Source organism: Gobius niger, assembly GCF_951799975.1.
Source record: "Gobius niger genome assembly, chromosome: 21".
Taxonomy (NCBI): Eukaryota; Metazoa; Chordata; class Actinopteri; order Gobiiformes; family Gobiidae; genus Gobius; species Gobius niger.
In genome coordinates this window covers 27,390,102-27,409,189 of record NC_136872.1, presented here as the reverse complement: position 1 = coordinate 27,409,189, position 19,088 = coordinate 27,390,102, and the positions used below count along the sequence as shown (strand labels likewise).

General features: G+C 43.6%; 2 protein-coding genes across 2 annotated transcripts in view; both read left to right on the top strand.

Moving 5' to 3' along the window:
- Positions 1 to 19,088, top strand: part of LOC306981095 (NACHT, LRR and PYD domains-containing protein 14-like) — a gene marked incomplete at both ends in the record, with an annotated part of 347,014 nt that overhangs the window by 182,062 nt on the left and 145,864 nt on the right. The window lies entirely within an intron of this gene.
- Positions 1,302 to 19,088, top strand: part of LOC306980692 (protein NLRC3-like) — a gene marked incomplete at both ends in the record, with an annotated part of 30,164 nt that continues 12,377 nt past the window's right edge. The window contains 5 exons of the mRNA XM_079580120.1: positions 1,302 to 1,353; positions 10,234 to 10,730; positions 10,966 to 12,287; positions 12,364 to 12,537; positions 12,811 to 12,920. Coding sequence (XP_079436246.1) covers positions 1,302 to 1,353; positions 10,234 to 10,730; positions 10,966 to 12,287; positions 12,364 to 12,537; positions 12,811 to 12,920 — 2,155 coding nt within the window. The remainder of the gene's footprint in view (positions 1,354 to 10,233; positions 10,731 to 10,965; positions 12,288 to 12,363; positions 12,538 to 12,810; positions 12,921 to 19,088) is intronic.

Below are 19,088 nucleotides of genomic sequence, written 5' to 3'. Positions count from 1 at the left end.
TCTTACCGGTAGCTACCCACTACCAGCTATTATGCTAGTCTGATAGCCGCGCTAGGTCACGTGACCATGTGACGCAATGACGCACACGTAACGTAAACGCACGTAACATAGACGGACGACAAACAGAAAGGATATAGTGATATTTAATAGGGTTTTGTCACCTGGGTTACATTTACTATCAGCTTTCATAGCTGAACTTCATAGAGCAGTTTACAATCATTGTATCAATGAGCATTGTTTTAAATTAATTTCAATTAAAATGGCATTGAAGTCCAGTTGTGTATCACCCAAATCGCTTCACACTGGTTTTGTGGTCAATTATATGAACTCTTCTTATAACCAATCATGTGTAAACTTCAAGTCTGCCGTATGAGACAGATAATACAATGTACATGTCAAAAGAATCAACGGCGAGTGCTTGAGAATATTCAAATTATGAATTTTCTAATTTCATAACAGCTTCTTTCCTTTCTGAATTTACATATATTCTGCACTTTTGATTGGAGAATGAAAGATTTTTTCCCTGTTCCCGTACATAATGACAGCTGCTACAAACACTTTTACCAAGGAACTTGCCTTCTCTGCTTCGTCAGTCTGTTAAATTAATATTGAATATTACTGGCCACACCCTTCTGTCGTCTCTGGAAATACAGAACAGATTCCTGATTTCTTGTCAGACATGTAGGAATCAAACATCAACGTGATGAGTGGACTCGAGGCTGGGATTTTCAGATCATGTCCATCATGTCGTAAACATGGAATTTTTCCCATCAGCCTGAGATACAGTCTCTAGCTTGATCTCTCCGTGAGGATAAGCTTGTGTTGAACATGGAGCAAAGCACAGTTTGTAATCCATCATGACCAGTCCCACATGGATAAAAGTTCTTTCGTGTTTTTCCAAGTTCATGATCGCATGAGTCTTTCTTGTAGAGAGTTCCAAACTCTAACCGCTGACCGCATTCTATTCTTCACATGATGAGGTTTATCTCTGTGTTAAAGGCTCTGATTCTCCCCCAGGACGAGACTCGGGGGAAATGGCAGAAGGAAAAGCAAAGCCTCCAGAGGGCAGCACTGAGCCACAGCTCTGTGGGACAAAGTGAGTTCAGTCTTAACCTCCTTCAAAGACAAATGTGTTTTTAGACAAAGCAGAAACAGATTATTTTCTCTCCACAGATCTACAGCTTCAGTGTCCGCTCTGTCCATGAACAGTGACAGGTCTAAAGACTTTAATCCAAACAGTCCTGAACCTGCTCCAGATGAGTCGCCTCCTGGTCAGTTGTCCGACACTAAAGCTGTAATCGATGCCGCTCTGCTCCGTGTTCGCCTCCGCCCACACACAGGGTCCACCTCCCGGTAAGATCCCGATGATGTGCACAGAGACCTCGGCCTCTTTGCCGCTAGCGTTAGCTGGTTAGCATTAGCTGGTTAGCATTAGCTGGTTAGCGTTAGCTGGTTAGCATTAGCTGGTTAGCGTTAGCTGGTTAGCATTAGCTGGTTAGCATCGGCCTCTTGCTTTAAGTAAAGCACAAGTCGCTCAGCCACTGTGTTTACATCTAATGGAAACAGCTGGATTATCAGCAGTTATATAAACTCTAGGGGAGAGTGGGGGGAGATGAGACACTTTTTGGTGGTTATTGTGTAAATCAGTACAATATAAATAAAAAATGTGTATTTACACAAAAATGTGTGTATTTACACACATTTTGGGATGTTTTCTAGTTGTTTGCATCTTCAAAAATCGTCTGGAATATTTGGTTTTACAGATTTTGGTCTTTGAAAAAAAAAAGTGTCTCGTGGCTCATTTTACCCCAGGAGTGGGTGAAGTTGAAGCAGGTCTTGGGGTAAATTGTATCACCAGATTTAAAGGCAAACATTTTCCATGGAACAAAAGCGAAGGAGAGATACTAATGTGTCAAAGAGTCTAATGATGCTATTTCAATGAAAATAACTTTAATTTTGTCCTTAAACTCTACTTTATGAACCTAAAAGTGCGCAGATTCTGTTCAAAATCTTCAGCACCAAAGATAATGTCTCCCAAATGTGACTAATCCAGGGATGTAGAAATGCTAAAGCCTTGGACGAGCGAGATCTTTGTTTTCAGCTGTTGAGTTTTTCCCGTTAAATTATGAAACTGTGAATATTTGGTTAATGAAATGTGAGCTGCTTTACATCTGAGTGTTTTATGTCAATTAAGTATTTATAATTAATATAATTATTAAATTAAGATTCAGGAGGAACAATGTGGTTTTCGTCCTGGCCGTGGCTCACTGGACCAGCTCTTTACGATCCGTCGGGGAGTTCGCCCAACCAGTCCACATGTGTTTTGTGGATCTGGAGAAAGCGTTCGACTGGGGCCCTCGTGGTGCCCTGTGGGGGGTGCTCCGGGAGTATGGGGTCCGGGGCCCTCGTGGTGCCCTGTGGGGGTGCTCCGGGAGTATGGGGTCCGTGTCCCTCGTGGTGCCCTGTGGGGGGTGCTCCGGGAGTATGGGGTCCAGGGCCCTCGTGGTGCCCTGTGGGGGGTGCTCCGGGAGTATGGGGTCCGGGGCCCTCGTGGTGCCCTGTGGGGGTGCTCCGGGAGTATGGGGTCCGTGTCCCTCGTGGTGCCCTGTGGGGGGTGCTCCGGGAGTATGGGGTCCATGTCCCTCGTGGTGCCCTGTGGGGGGTGCTCCGGGAGTATGGGGTCCGGGGCCCTCTGCTAAGGGCTGTAAGGAGTAGTAAGTCAGACCTGTTCCCGGTGCGTGTTGGTCTCCGCCAGGGCTGCCCTTTGTCACCGGTTCTGTTCATTACCTTTATGGAAGGAGTCTCTCGGCACAGCCAGGGGCCGGAGGGCGTCCGGTTTGGGAGCCTCAGGATCTCATCTCTGCTGTTTGCGGACGGTGTTGTTCTGTTGGCTTCAGCAAATCAGGACCTTCAGCCGAGTGTGAAGCAGCCGGGATGAGGATCAGCTCTTCCAAACCTGAGGCCATGGTTCTCCTTCACCTCTTCAGGTCGGTGGGGAGTCCTTACCTCAAGTATCTCGGGGTCTTGTTCACGAGTGAGGGACGGATGGAGCGTGAGATGGACAGACGGATCGGTGCGGCGTCAGCAGTGATGCGGTCGCTGTATCGGTCTGTCGTGGTGAAGAGGGAGCTGAGTCCATCTACGTTCCTCACCTTTGGTCATGAGATTTGGGTCATGACTGAAAGGACAAGATCGCGAATACGAGCGGCCGAAATGAGTTTCCGTCACAGGGTGGCTGGGGGTGAGGAGCTCAGTTACCCGGGAGCAGCTCGGAGTAGAGTCGCTGCTCCTTCACGTTGAGCGGAGCAGCTGAGGTCAGAAACAACATCCCTGGGAAGACCATGAAGACGAAAAACCTCTGCCAACACTATTATAGCTGAAGGAAGCTTGGCCAGGGAAACAAAGTGAACCATCTTGGAGAAACGATCAACCTCAGTAAGAATCACAGTGTTTCCTTCAGAGAGTGGCAAGTCCAGGACGAAATCTGGAGAGATGTCCGACCATGAAGAAGAAGAAGAAGAAGATCTTTATTTATATAGCGCCTTTCACAGACATATAGTCACACACTCGGTGGTGGAAACTACGTTTGTAGCTTCAGTTTCCCCTGGGGGAGACTGTCAGAAGCGCTTTCGCGACTACACACGTCTGCGCCAACGGACCCTCTGACACCACCATACATTCACTCACTCACATCATTCATCCTGGCCTATTGTGCATGTTTTTAGTGGAAGGGGAAACCGGAGTACCCGGAGGAAACCTACCATGGTCTGTGAGGCTCTGGGTGCGGATGTAGCTGGCCAGGTGGAGCATGATGTGGGGTCTGGTTTTGGGCACAAATTGAACATCCAGCCACACACTCCTTCATGTCCTTCTCCATAGTCGGCCACCAAAATCGCTGATTGATGAAAAACAAAGTCCTCTTCACCCCGGGATGACAGGACATAGGAGACCTGTGGCACCAGTGGATGACACGTTAACGTAGTGAGGCAGGTACAAACAGTCGATTAGGGGGACATCCAGCAAGAACTTGAACCGAAGACGGAGACTTCTTGAGCTCCTCCTCAACCTCCCAGACGACAGCGCCGATCAAGCATGAAGGAGAGGCCGGAACCTCAGGAGCCACCTCAGGGTCAGAGAGTCGGAACAGAGAATCAGGGAATCAGTTTAGCACACAGAAAAATGTAATCTACTAAAAAACAAGGCACCACCTGGCTTGACGGGAGTTCAGTCTCTCGGTGGCTTTCAGATACTCCAAGTTCTTGTGGTCCGTCCAAACAAGGAATGGCAGCTCTGCCCCTTCTAACCTCCTCGAGAGCAACCTTCATAGCCAGCAGTTCACGATTCCCAACATCATAATTTCGCCAACTTCGTGGATAAGAAAGCACAAGGGTGGAGCCGACTAATCTTCCTCGACCTCTGGGGCAAAACAGCCCCCACGCCGACCTCCGAAGCATCCACCACAAACTGAAGCAGGATGTGGCTGCAAAAGGACTGGAGCTGTGGTGAAGCGTCTCTGCAACTTGAAGGCGTGATCAGCCTGGGGTGTCCACTGAAACTTAGTCTTGACAGAAGTGAGGGCATGCAGAGGGGCAACAACGGTACTAACCTTTCCAGTGAATTTCCTTTAGAAATTTGCAAAACCAAGGAAGCATTGCTCTTGCTTGTGAGACTCAGATGTGGGCCACTCAGAAACTGCCTGGATCTTCACGGGCTCCATCTCGATCTGCCCCTTCTGCAATGATGTAGCCCAGAAATGACAAGGACTGTACATGGAAGTCACATTTCTCAGCTTTGACGAAAAGTTCACCAGAGACTGAAAAACAGCCAGAGCATTAGTTAACCCAAAAGGCATTACTAAGTACTCATGATGTCCTGTGCGAGTGTTCAAGGCTGTTTCCCACTCATCCTCTTCCCTTATCCTGACGAAATGGTAAGAAAACCCAAATGCGTTGCTCAGATTTCTTTTATTAACGTGGTCAAAAACAAGGAATGATAACAAAGATTTCCCACAAGATCTGCACAAGGACAAAGACCAAAAAACAGAGCAGTCAAAAACTTAAACACACAAGAATAAAATCTGTAGAATTTAATTTTTTTATCCACAGAAGCAGATCTACAGCCTCAGTGTCCGCTCTGTCCATGAAGAGTGACTGGTCTAAAGGGCACAATCCAAACTTCAGTCCTGAACCTGCTCCAGACTCACGGTAAGAACTGACCTGAACACAGAGTCTCAGCAGCTAAACTGTGCTTTATATTTGTGTAGAGTCAGTTTGTGACACAGATGACATCTGTGAGACACAGATGCCAATTTCGACACAGTACGTCCTGTCCTCGAGATAGGACTTAAACCAGTTTAGAGCAGTACCAGAGATTCCCACCCAGTTTTCTAGCCTGTGAAGTGAGATCTCGTGGTCCACTGTGTCAAAGGCAGCGCTCAGGTCCAGCAGAACTAAAACTGCGTTGGTGTTCATGCTGATATCATTTGTCACCTGGATCAGAGCTGTCTCAGTGCTGTGGTGGGGCCTGAATCCTGACTGGAAAGTATCAAACACATTGTTAGAGCTGCTGATATACTACTTTCTCCAGGACTTTTCCTAAGAATGGCAGGTTTGATATGGGCCGGTAGTTGTGCATTTCCTTGGCATCAAGACTGTTCTACTTTAAAAGAGGCTTAATGACTGCAGTTAAAAGTACAAGAGTGCAGCTTTCACTTCTATGGCTGTAGAATTTTATTATGTTTTATCCACAGAAGCAGATCCACAGCCTCAGTGTCGGCTCTGTCCATGAAGAGTGACTGGTCCAAAGGGCATAATCCAAACTTCAGTCCTGAACCTGCTCCAGACTCACAGTAAGATCTGACCTGAACACAGAGTCTCAGCAGCTAAACTGTGCTTTATATTTGTGATTGTAACTTGTGAGATGTTAAAGACGTGCTCAGTGCTGTGTGTTTGTGTCACAGAGAAACAGAGTCAGAGCAGGACGCCTGGCCTCAGTGTGGAGACACAGGCAACAGTCCTGATCAGGGGGTTCAAGGTTCAAAGAAAAATACAGCAAAAAACAGTACAAATTATGACATTTAGTTTCTAAAAATCCCAAATAATTCAATTTAATATTTCATTTTAATTTGATTGCCGCTACTGAACCCAGTAACATAAAAAAACAAAAGCTATAGAATTGTACATTTTAAAGTTCTGTAGTTTGAAATTCATTGTTTTTTCTGGACCAGAGGCGACTCACGGTGTGTCACACTCAGCACAGCAGACCCAAATGCGTTGCTCAGTTTTCTTAACTTTGCTTAACTTTATTAGCTTGGTCAAAAACAAGGAATGATAACAACGATTTCACACAAGAACTTCACAAGGACAAAGACCAAAACACAGAACAGTCAAAAACTTACCAAACACACAAGAACAAAATGACATGATTACCTGCACTAGGACAAAGGGGACGACTCAGACAATTACACGAAAGGGCGGGGAGGGCAAAGACACATAGGCAGGGGCGTCGGACTGAGGGGGTAAAGGGTGCTGAGTACCCAGGGCCCAGTGCAGGGTGGGGGCCCTATAAGGTGCTGCAAAAAGCGTTCTATATTGTACTCTCTAAGTTTCCTCATAATTAATGCTGTAAGAATCAAACACAGCCGGGCTGAAATACAATGGTTGCTGGACCCAATTTTGCACAAACAATAATGATGGATGAATTTTCAGGCCCTGACCTTTAACCTCTTAACTCCCACCTGAACGGATCCCATTGTCTCCAGTTTGGCTTTACCCTAATCAAAAAGCTGCTTGGGGAAAAAGCACCAAAACAGACACAAAAAATGAGACGAAAACAAGGATGTAAACGCGACAAAAATTTGACAAAAATTCAACAAAAAGTGACAAAAATTCAACAAAAAACAACCAAAAATTCAACAAAAATTCGACAAAAATTCAACAAAAATTCAACAAAAATTCAACAAATTCAACAAAAATTCAACAAAAATTCAACAAAAATTCAACAAAAATTCAACAAAAATTCAACAAATTCAACAAAAATTCAACAAAAATTCAACAAAAACTCAACAAAAAAATGACAAAAATTCAACAAAAAGTGACAAAAATTTAACAAAAACTCAACAAAAAGTGAAAAAGGAAAAAAAAAAACTAAAAAATAAAAAAGGTGACACAACACAGCAAAAAGGAAAAAGATCAGTTTTGTGGGTCTTAGCTTTCAAACCAGGTGTTACACAGGCCTATACATCGCCTCTCGTTAGTATTCATACACCTTGAACTTTTGCACATTTTGTCATGTTTACAACCCTAAACATAAAGATTTTATTTTAATTTTTTTACTGAACGTTCACACACACGTAACAGACAACTGTGAAGTGAAAGCAAAATGATACATTATTCTGTTATTTTTTTTAAAATAGAAAAGTGAAAAGTGGGGCGTGCATAAGTATCATGAATGAATACTTTGTGAACCTCCTTTTACTGCAATAACAGCACAAGTCTTTAGGATCTGACTCCACAAGATTAGCACATCTAGAAACTGACATTTTAGCCCATTCCTCTTTACAAAACAACTCCAGCTCTGTCACATTAGAAGGAGAGCGTTTGTGAACAGCAGTTTTCAATTCTTTCCACAGATTTTCAATAGGATTTAGGTCAGGACTTTGACTGGGCCATTCTAACACATTAATATGTTTGTCTTTAAACCATTACATTGTAGATTTATCTTTGTGTTTAGGGTCATTGTCCTGCTGAAGGTGAATCTCCGCCCCAGCCTCAGTTCTCTTGTGACTCCAGCAGGTTTTCCTCCAAAATGTCTCTATATTTGGCTCCATCCATGTTCCCAACTATTCTTACAATCTCCCCAGTCCCCGCTGAGGAAAAGCAGCCCCACAGCATGATGCTCCCCCCGTATATTTGACACTGGGGATGGTGCACTCAGGACCATGAGCAGTGTCAGGTTTGCTCCATACATAACGTTTGTCTCCTCTGACCAAAGCTCCTTCTTCCACATGGAGCTGTGTCCTCCATATGACTTCTACAAACTTCAAACAGGATTTCTTATGGCCTCCTTTCAATAATGGCTTTCTTCTTCCACTCGTCCATGAAGGCCAGATTTGTGTAGATACGACTTATAGTTGTCCCATGTACAGATTCCCCCAGCTCAGCGGCAGGACTTCACAGCTCCTCCAGAGTTATCTTGGGGCACTTGGTTGTATTTCTGACCAGTGTCTCCTTGTTCAGTTTGTTAGTTTACGTGAACAGCCGTGTCTTGGTAAGTTGGCAGTGGTGCTTTACTCTTTCTATTTCCTAATGATGGATTGAACAGTTGCTCCGGGAGATGTTCAAATCTTGGGAAATCTTTGTATAACTTAAGGCTGCTTTAAACTTCTCCACAGCTTTATCCCTGACCTCTCTTGTGCTCCTTGACCTTCATGATGTTGTTTAGTGACCAACACACTCCGACCACAGCTCTGAGGGCCTGAAAGAACAGCTGAAATTATACTGAGAGTAGATTACACACAGGTGCCTCTATTTAACCGTTAGGCCAAGGAGTGAACATTCTGGAGTCATGAGGAATGTTTTAAAGGTAATTTAATGCACTCAGAAAATGCTGTATGAATACTTATGCACACCCCACTTTTCACTTTTCTATTTTTTGAAAAATAACAGAATCATGTATCATTTTGCTTTCACTTCACAGTTGTTTGTTACTTGTGTGTGAACGTTCATTAAAAAAAATCTAAATAAAATCTTTATGTTTAGGGCTGTAAACATGACAAAATGTGCAAAATTCAAGGTGTATGAATACTTTCGAGAGGCTCTGTATAACAGCCAAAGAGGACAGAATGCATTTGGTTCAGGCGGGGGGTAAGAGGTTAAAAATAACAAACCAACCATGAACTAAGTCTCCATGTGTTTGTTTTTAGGTCGACCAATGGTTTCACCTGGTTAGGCTTTACATAATTATGTTATAATAGAAATGAAATGAACTGCACTGTAAAACTGTCACTGTTATGTGGTTAAAGAACATCAAATATGAGCGGGGGTCCACCAAGATCGTTTGTACCCAGGGCCCAGAATGAGGTGCTACGCCCCTGCACACAGGTGTCACATATTAGGGAAGAGGCAGGTAATCACACAGGCGGGGAAACAGGGAAGGGCAGGAAGGAAGCCTGAAATGAGAAACAAAGTAAGTCTTCAAAATAAAACAGAATGACCAAACTGACAAAACAACACAGAAAAGAACTTAAACACCAGACATTACAGAACCCCCCCTCCAAGGGCCGACTCCAGACACCCAGGCTGCATAGGGTTGTCCACGTGGAACTCCCGTATAAGGTCAGGGTCAAGAATGTTTTTCGCATAAAACCAGCACCTCCTCAGGACCATAACCCTCCCAATCAATGAGATACTGACGTCCCCGTCAGGCTACTATCAATCAACTGGGGGGAGGCGGAGGCTTGACCTTTGGCACGAGGAAAGTTATGTTTCCTGTTGTTACATCATAGACAGGGCTGATGTTTGCACAAACTCTGATCAGTCAGAGCAGGTCACACTTTGAATTGTGCAAGGCATGAGTTTAACCACAACAATCACTTTGAAGTTTTAAGCAAATCTCAAATTGTCCAATAGAATGTTTTTCCTAAAAATATACATTGATTTGACATGGACTGACTCCCAAAATACTCAACCTGATTAAATATGATTCATGACCAAAAGAAGATCGAATGTCAGAATAATGACTTCATGAGCAGGATGCACTTGTCAGTTAAACGTAAAAGATTTCTATATATTCTATATATTTCTACATTTCTTTGGCTGTAGAATTGTCTTATTTTTTATCCACAGAAGCAGATCTACGGACTCAGTGTCTGCTCTGTCCATGAAGAGTGACTGGTCTAAAGCCCATAATCCAAACTTCAGTCCTGGAACTGCTCCAGACTCACAGTAAGATCTGACCTGAACACAGAGTCTCAGCAGCTAAACTGTGCTTTATATTTGTGATTGTAACTTGTGAGATGTTAAAGACGTGCTCAGTGCTGTGTGTTTGTGTCACAGAGAAACAGAGTCAGAGCAGGACGCCTGGCCTCAGTGTGGAGACACAGGCAACAGTCCTGATCAGGGGGTTCAAGGCCCTGCACCAGGTGAGTCTGCTCAGTCTGAGACTCATCAACTACAGCAGGGAATAAGAGACCTGTTCATCAACATTAACAGGTGTCTCCTCCTCTGTGTCCAGGTGAAGGTCTCCACAAGGTTCTGAAGGAGCATAAGCAGAGCCTGAGCAGCAGATGTGAGAGTGTGACAGAGGGAAGTGAAGAATCAGGAGATAGAACTCTTCTGAACAGCATCTTCACTGAGCTGTACATCACAGAGGGCCTCAGTGAAGAGGCCAGAGCCCAACCTGAGGAGAGGAGTCTGGAGACACAGTCCAAGAAGAAGGAGGTCCAGGAGATCACCATCAGGTGCCAGGACATCTTTAAAGCTCTACCCCCTGAGCAGCAGCAGGGGGCGCTGCAGCAGGGCTCCATCAGAGCCGTGCTGACTGTGGGCGTGGCTGGAGTGGGGAAGACCTTCTCAGTCCTGAACTTCTGTCTGGACTGGGCCCAGGGCTCAGAGAACCAGGAGCTGCAGCTGGTGGTGCCACTGTCCTTCAGAGAGATGAACCTGGTCAGAAGGGGGCGCTACAGTCTGATGGAGCTGATCCAAGTGTTCCATCCAGCGCTGGATCCACAGGTCACTCTCATTTAGAGAAAGCTTTACCGTCCACATCATATATTTCAAAGTCTCAAACACTTTTGAAATGACTCCTGGCTCTCAGGGCGTTTGTTAGTTCAGTCTGTGTTCACATTCACTGTAAACCCTGCAGTCCCTCACACTGGAGCTCCACCACTCACTGGTTTAAAGTGAGGGTTGAAGGAAAGTGGTGTAAAGTCATGGATGTTAAATGTTGTGTTTCTCTGCCCCACAGACGCTCACAGCCCACACTCTGTCCGTCTGTAAACTCCTGTTCATCTTTGACGGCCTCGACGAGAGCAGACTGTCTCTGGACTTCAGCTGTGAGCTCATCTCTGAGGTCACACAGAGGTCAGAGGTGGGCGTACTGTTGGTGAACCTCATCAGAGGCGCTCTGCTTCCTCACGCCCTTATATGGATCACCTCCCGCCCAGCGGCGGCCCATCAGATCCCAGCGCGGTGCGTGCACAGGGTCACGGAGGTCAGGGGCTTCATCACTGACCCACAGAAGGAGCAGTACTTCAGGAAGAGGTTCTCAGATGAAGAGCAGCTTCAAACAGTCCTGTCCCACCTCAGAACCTCCCGCAGCCTCCACAACATGAGCCAGATCCCAGTCTTCTGCTGGATCACCTCCACAGTCCTGGACCACGTGTTGAGAAGCCATCAGAGCGGACCACTGCCCCAGACCCTCACAGACATGTACGCACACTTCCTGTTGGTGCAGACGCACAGGAAGAGGAAGTACAAACAGACACAAACAGAGGTCAGGTCTGAGACCTGGGGACTGACAGAGGCCGACACAGAGCTGCTCCTGAAGCTGGGGAGACTGGCCTTTGAGCATCTGCAGACAGGAAACATCATGTTCTACCAAGAAGACCTGGAGCAGGTGGGTCTGGACCTGAGCGAAGCCTCGGTCTACTCCGGACTCTGCACTGAGATCTTCAAACGAGAGAGTGTCTTCAACCAGTCAGTCTACTGCTTCATCCACCTGAGCGTGCAGGAGTTTCTGGCAGCCGTTTACCTTCACCACTGCTTAGAGAACAACATTAAAGTGATTGAAAGGTTTCTTTATGGAAGTGAAGGAACAGTGTCAATATTACTTCCATGCAAGTTTCTCAGGCGTTGTCTTATAAAGTCCCTGCAGAGTCCAAACGGCCACCTGGACCTGTTTGTGCGGTTCCTTCATGGCCTCAGTCTGGAGTCCAACCACAGACTTTTAGGAGCTCTGCTGAGTCCAATCCACCAATCAGAAATCACAGAAGTCATTAAAAATCTTAAAGAGATGAACACAGAGAAAGTCTCTCCCGACAGAAGCATCAACATCTTCCACTGTCTGATGGAGCTGAAGGACCAGTCTGTGCAGCAGCAGATCCAGGACTTACTGAAGTCTGGAGGTGGATCTAAGGAGAAACTGTCTGAGTTCCAGTGCTCGGCTCTGGCCTACATGCTGCAGATGTCAGAGCAGGTCCTGGAGGAGCTGGACCTAAGGAAGTACAACACGTCTTATCAGGGTAAACAGAGACTGATCCCAGCGGTGAGGAACTGCAGGAAGGCTGTGTGAGTCCTCAGTCACAGACAGAAGCTTCACAGACCTGTTAGAATCACTCACATGTCGCTCTAACATCTGTTACAGGTTTGTTCAGTGTGGACTCTCAGAGCTTCACTGTGAAGTGGTGGCGTCAGCGCTGAGCTCCAGCCCCTCCCATCTCAGAGACTTGGATCTGGGTGGTAACAGACTGAGTGACTCCTCAGTGTCTGTGCTGTGTGCAGGTCTGAAGAGTCCTCACTGTCAGCTCTCCTCTCTCAGGTCAGTGCAGGTCTGAGGACATCAGTGTCAGGTCTGTGACGGCTCTCGCTCGTCCATCCTCCACTCTCCTCATCCTTTAATCACTGAGTGATGGGACGTAACCGTTCTCTGAGAGTGAAGTAAAGTGTAGGAGATCATGTCTGAAAAACCACAGCATTTACCCCCAACCTCTGAGTCCTGCTCCAAACCAGAGTCTCAGATGTTCAGCTGTAGCTACAGAAACTCCTCTGACTTTACTCTTGACTTTAATCACTTCATTTATTCTTTTTTCAGATTGTGGAGCTGTGGTTTGTCAGAGATCAGCTGTTCCTCTCTGGCCTCAGCTCTGAAGTTCAACCCCTCACATCTCACTGAGCTGGACCTGGGTGTTAACAGAGACCTGTGTGACTCAGGAGTGTCTCATCTGTGTGGTTTTCTGCAAAGGTCAGACTGTCGCCTGCAGATTCTCAGGTCAGTTCACTGTCTCTCTGTCAGGCTCAATATTTAACACAAACTATAAACGAAACAGTTTTAGAGATTTTTTTTTGTTTTGTTCATGACAAAAATATATTGTGTTAAAAAGAGATGGAACAAAATAAATGAAATTCATCTACATTTAGATTTGTATATTATTCAAACTATATTTTAAAAAGTTTTAGAAAAGAATTAGACTTTAAACAATTTGTGGAAATGTTTTTGTTTTAAATTATTAACTCTTCAGTTTAAATTCATGACTTTTATTATTTAAGATGTGTCTTTGTATTTGTTTTATCTGTTTTATCTCTGGACGTTAAGAACTTTATTTATTCATGTATTTATTTTTTTCAGATTGAGTGACTGTGGTTTGTCAAAGATCAGCTGTTCCTCTCTGGCCTCAGCTCTGAAGTCCAACCCCTCACATCTCACTGAGCTGGACCTGGGTGGTAACAAATTCCTGTCTGACTCAGGAGTGTCTCATCTGTGTGGTTTTCTTAAAAAGTCAGACTGTCGCCTGCAGATTCTCAGGTCAGTTCACTGTCTCTGTATCAGGGCTCAAGTTTTAACACAAACTATGAACAAAACAGTTTTAGATTTGTTTTAGTTTTGTTTATGACAAAAATTAAAAAAATTAAATAAATCATAGAAATGAAAGTCTTGTAATTATCATGTTAAAAAGAGATGGAACAAAATAAATGAAATTCATTTACATTTAGATGTGTGTATTATTCAAACAATATTTTAAAAAGTTTTAGAAATAATTTGACTTCAAATGGTTTGTGAAAAAATATAAATATTAGAAACTATTCAGTTTTGTTTTCATGACTTTTATTATTCAAGATGTCAGTCTTTGTGTTTGTTTTATATGTTTTATCTCTGGACTTAATCACTTCATTTATTCTTTATTCAGATTGAGTTACTGTGGTTTGACAAAGATCAGCTGTTCCTCTCTGGCCTCAGCTCTGAAGTCCAACCCCTCACATCTCACTGAGCTGGAGCTGAGTAATAACAGACTGTCTGACTCAGGAGTGTCTCGTCTGTGTGTTTTTCTGCAAAGATCAGACTGTCGCCTGCAGATTCTCAGGTCAGTTCACTGTCTCTGTGTCAGGGCTCAAGCTTTGTTTTGTTCATGACCAAAATTAATTTCCAGAAGAATAAAAACTTAGAACTTTATTCCATAGACTTTTAGGATATATTAACACATTGAGTGCCAAAAAGAAAAAAAAAAACTGTTTTTGCATTGTTTATTTTTTTTGTTTTAATACAAAACGAGACAGTCTTAGCCTGGCCTGAGTCAGACTGATCCTCATGTTCACAGATTCATGGGGGAAACAGTCTGGAATTGTGTGATTTGAATCTCACTGACTCCGGCAAAACCAAGACGAGCCAATCATAGCACGGGAGCTCTGTGTGTCGTCTTCTGTGCTAGGATTTACCAGCAAACTCCTCCGGCCGTAACCAAAACAGTGAAGATGGCGACACAACAGTTCATCGTGTGTTTTCAAAGCCCCGCCCAGCGGCCCCGCCCAGCGGTCCTGCAGCAGCTCAGTGTCAGAGGAGGGAGAGCAGAGGGATATCCTGCACAGAACATCTCCTCACCTTGTGCTTCAGATGCTCTTTAGTTTTTTATCCGTCGGCCTCATAATCACAGACCAATGAGGTCGACAAGCCGACAGTTTATGATCTAAACATAAACCTTGTGTCAGACGCGAGCGCTGTTTACTGCGAGTCACCACCGCGTCCTCGGCAACGTGTTTTTGTAACAATATTTCAGCTCCATGTTCTCTTCAAACAACGTGAAACTCAGGCCCAGACATTCTCAATAGTCCATGTTCTTTTCTTGAAGAGTGAAGAGTGAAATGAGGGAGACAGTTGTGTTTCATAAAACACACAATATTTGATCAAACTAGCCTCTGTTTAGCTTAGGATTTCTGAGGAACCGAGACACGTAGAATGAAAGTGTTTCCACCTCCTGAGAGCTGAGAGTCTCAGCTTTCAAACGAGCCACAGCCTGTGTCCATCACTATAACACAGAATACACTGTGGTGCTACAAATATCAGGAAAAATGGTCTGGATTGTTGGCACTCAATGTGTTAAATGTCATTTAATAATCACAAATTGAATGAAATATTTCCATCTATTAATGCTTTTTATACATTAAGATTTGTATATTGTTAAAACTATATTTTAGAAAGTTTTAGAAAAGAATTAGACTTTAAACAATTTGTGGAAACATTTGATGTTTTAAATGATTAACTCTTCAGTTTAAATTCATGACTTTTATTATTCAAGATGTGTCTTTGTGTTCGTTTTATCTGTTTTATCTCTGGACTTTAAGAACTTTATTTATTTATGTATTTATTTTATTCAGATTGTATCGCTGTGGTTTGTCAGAGATCAGCTGTTCCTCTCTGGCCTCAGCTCTGAAGTCCAACCCCTCACATCTCACTGAGCTGGAGCTGGGTGGTAACGAAGACCTGTCTGACTCAGGAGTGGCTCATCTGTGTGGTTTTCTGCAAAGGATAGACTGTCGCCTGCAGATTCTCTGGTCAGTTCACTGTCTCTGTGTCAGGGCTTAAAGGAATAGGCCACCGTTTTTACATACTAAGATATGTTCTTAGCTCACTTTAGTCGAGTTAATATATCCCCGTCTGGTCTTTGTCCGCGCGCTCTGTCAGGCAAACGGAGCACATACGCAGCCTCTCCCACATGTCACATAGCTCCGAAAAAGCTCACGATAGAAGCTACCAAGCTCTTCCACGTGTTCCCTATTTAAATAAAGTTACGTGAAGTGTTTTCATGCGAAGTATATTTACCCAGAAATGTAGCATGTCGATTTTATAAGCAAATAAAAAGGGGAACTATATTGTGAGGCGTAATGATACGAGGAGCACAGCGTCCGCGTAGTAACTCCTAAAGACTTCCCCCGCTCACTTCCGTCAATAACCTTTACGAGTTACTGCGCGGACGTTTTACTCCTCGTATCATTACGCCTCACAATATAGTCCACATTTTTATTTGCTTATAAAATCGACATGCTACATTTCTGTGTAAATATACTTTGCATGAAAACACTTCACGTAACTTTATTTAAATAGGGAACACGTGGAAGAGCTTGGTAGCTTCTATCGTGAGCTTTTTCGGAGCTATGTGACATGTGCGAGAGGCTGCGTATGTGTGAGCGCACGGACAAAGACCAGACGGGGATATATTAACACGTCTAAAGTGAGGTAAGAACATATCTTAGTATGTAAAAACGGTGGCCTATTCCTTTAAGACAAAAATAATTAATTTCCAGAAGAATAAAAACTTAGAAATTTTATCCATAGACTTTTAGAATATATTAACACATTAATTGCCAAAAAGAAAAAAATGTGTTTTTGCATTTTTTTTTTTTTCTTTTACAAAACGGGACAGTCTTAGCCTGGCCTGAGTCAGACTGATCCTCATGTTCACAGATTCATGGGGGAAACAGTCTGGAATTGTGTGATTTGAATCTCGCTGACTCCGGCAAAACCAAGACGAGCCAATCATAGCGCGGGAGCTCTGTGTGTCGTCTTCTGTGCTAGGATTTACCATCAAACTCCTCCGGCCGTGACCAAAACAGTGAAGATGGCGACACAACAGTTCATTGTGTGTTTTCAAAGCCCCGCCCAGCGGCCCTGCCCAGCGGCCCTGCAGCAGCTCAGTGTCAGACAGAGGAGGGAGAGCAGAGGGATCTCCTGCACAGAACATCTCCTCACCTTGTGCTTCAGATGCTCTTTAGTTTTTTATCCGTCGGCCTCATAATCACAGACCAATGAGGTCGACAAGCCGACAGTTTATGATCTAAACATAAACCTTGTGTCAGACGCGAGCACTGTTTACTGCGAGTCACCACCGCGTCCTCGGCAACGTGTTTTTGTAACAATATTTCAGCTCCATGTTCTCTTCAAACAAGGTGAAACTCAGGCCCAGACATTCTCAATAGTCCATGTTCTTTTCTTGAAGAGTGAAGAGTGAAATGAGGGAGACAGTTGTGTTTCAATAAACACACAATATTTGATCAAACTAGCCTCTGTTTAGCTTAGGATTTCTGAGGAACCGAGACCCGTAGAATGAAAGTGTTTCCACCTCCTGAGAGCTGAGAGTCTCAGCTTTCAAACGAGCCACAGCCTGTGTCCATAACTATAACACAGAATACACTGTGGTGCTACAAATATCAGGTAAAATGGTCTGGATTGTTGGCACTCAATGTGTTAAATGTCATTTTAAAAATAATCACAAAATAAATGAAATATTTTCATCTATTTATGCTTTTTATACATTAAGATTTGTATATTGTTCAAACTATATTTTAGAAAGTTTTAGAAAATAATTAGACTTTAAACAATTTGTGGAAACGTTTGTTGTTTTAAATTATTAACTCTTCAGTTTAAATTCATGACTTTTATTATTCAAGATGTGTCTTTGTGTTTGTTTAATCAGTTTTATCTCTGGACTTTAAGAACTTTATTTATTTATGTATTTATTTTATTCAGATTGTATCGCTGTGGTTTGTCAAAGATCAGCTGTTCCTCTCTGGCCTCAGCTCTGAAGTCCAACCCCTCACATCTCACTAAACTGGAGCTGAGGGACAACGGTCTGAGAGGGTCAGACGTGAAGGAGCTCCTGGTCCTCAAACAGAGCCCTGACTGTCGACTGGAGACACTGCGGTGAGTCCAGACTTTATCAGACTGTTCTGAACCTGGAACATTTTCTATTTTCTAAAAACACTGAGGCTGTTGGAGTTTGTTTTAAATAGTTTTTTAATCTTAAATCCATTCTATCATTAAAGGTTATTTATGAAGATCAAGTGTTAACCATGTTATTACGTTATATCCTTATGAAAAACAGACCTGGAGTGAGTTTAGTTTCAATAATCATCATATTCAGTTTATCTCCGTCTTCCTCAGTCACACCAGCCCACACTCCGATACACGGGAGATTTAACTGTTTTAAAAGACTTTACTATTTTTCATTGTCTTTCCATATTAATTATTGTGAATAATAATAAGTTGTAATAAATGATTCCTGATTTCTGCTTCTCCACAGCTGGTGGTTTTATTAATGATGTTCAGCAGCTCCAGATCAGGCGCCTCAGTCTGAGTCCAGGAGAATAAACAGAAGGATCCAGGATCACGGCTCAGAGGAACAGGTCTGAGCTCCATCAAGAACCTGGAGACAAAAGAGAGAAGAAAGTGAAGTCCTTCAGACTCTCCAGGCGTCTGATCCTTTTTATTGATCTAATATAGTGATGTTTTGGGGAGAACATTTGTATTTAATGACTAAATACCCAATACTTGCGTTAAAACTTATTTTGTAACGAATTCTGTTACTTTGTCTAATCGGATTACTGTATTCTGAATACTGTGAATACTTTTGGTTCTTTTCTGTAAAGCGCTTTGGGCCTAAAGAAGGTAGAAAAGCTCCGTATAAGTCGAGTCCATTTACTGTGTGTGTTTGTGAGATGTTTACTCATAAAAACAATCATTTCATTCATAAAAACGTTTCATTGTTTTCTCATAAACGTGTCCAAAAGTGGAGACGGTTTTCAGACACATGTTTATTTCAGTTTATTTGATTTAAGCGACACGAGCTTGTCTCAAAAGCTCATCTCCATTTTGTCACTTTTTCCAAGGAGCTTTTAGATTTGGGTAAAGCCAAACTGTGGTGGATTCAGGTGGGGGTTCAGAGGTTAAAATTACAAATGGCCGCTCATGGTTCTTCACATTTCTTTAGTAATTCTCTTCTTTGACCAAAAAGAGGATTTATTTCACTCTAAACTAGTATTAGTGAAACTGACTAAACAAAGTGTTCGTTTGCAGAAGCTGTGGGACGAAGAGTCTCAGTCCCTCGTCTTCAATGTGGGCGGTGTCACAGCAGGGGCGTGTCCGAGGGGGGGCCAACGGGGGCCCCGGCAACATAAACACAGTTCATCACAAGAGCATTTCACTGATCTGTTGTGAAGCACCTGGGAAATGGTGGTAATAAATCCGACCTGAGGCGAGACGCTGCAGGGAAAACACGGGTTTGTTTGGATGTTTGGGATCCACGTGTGGCAGGAAAGGCCGTG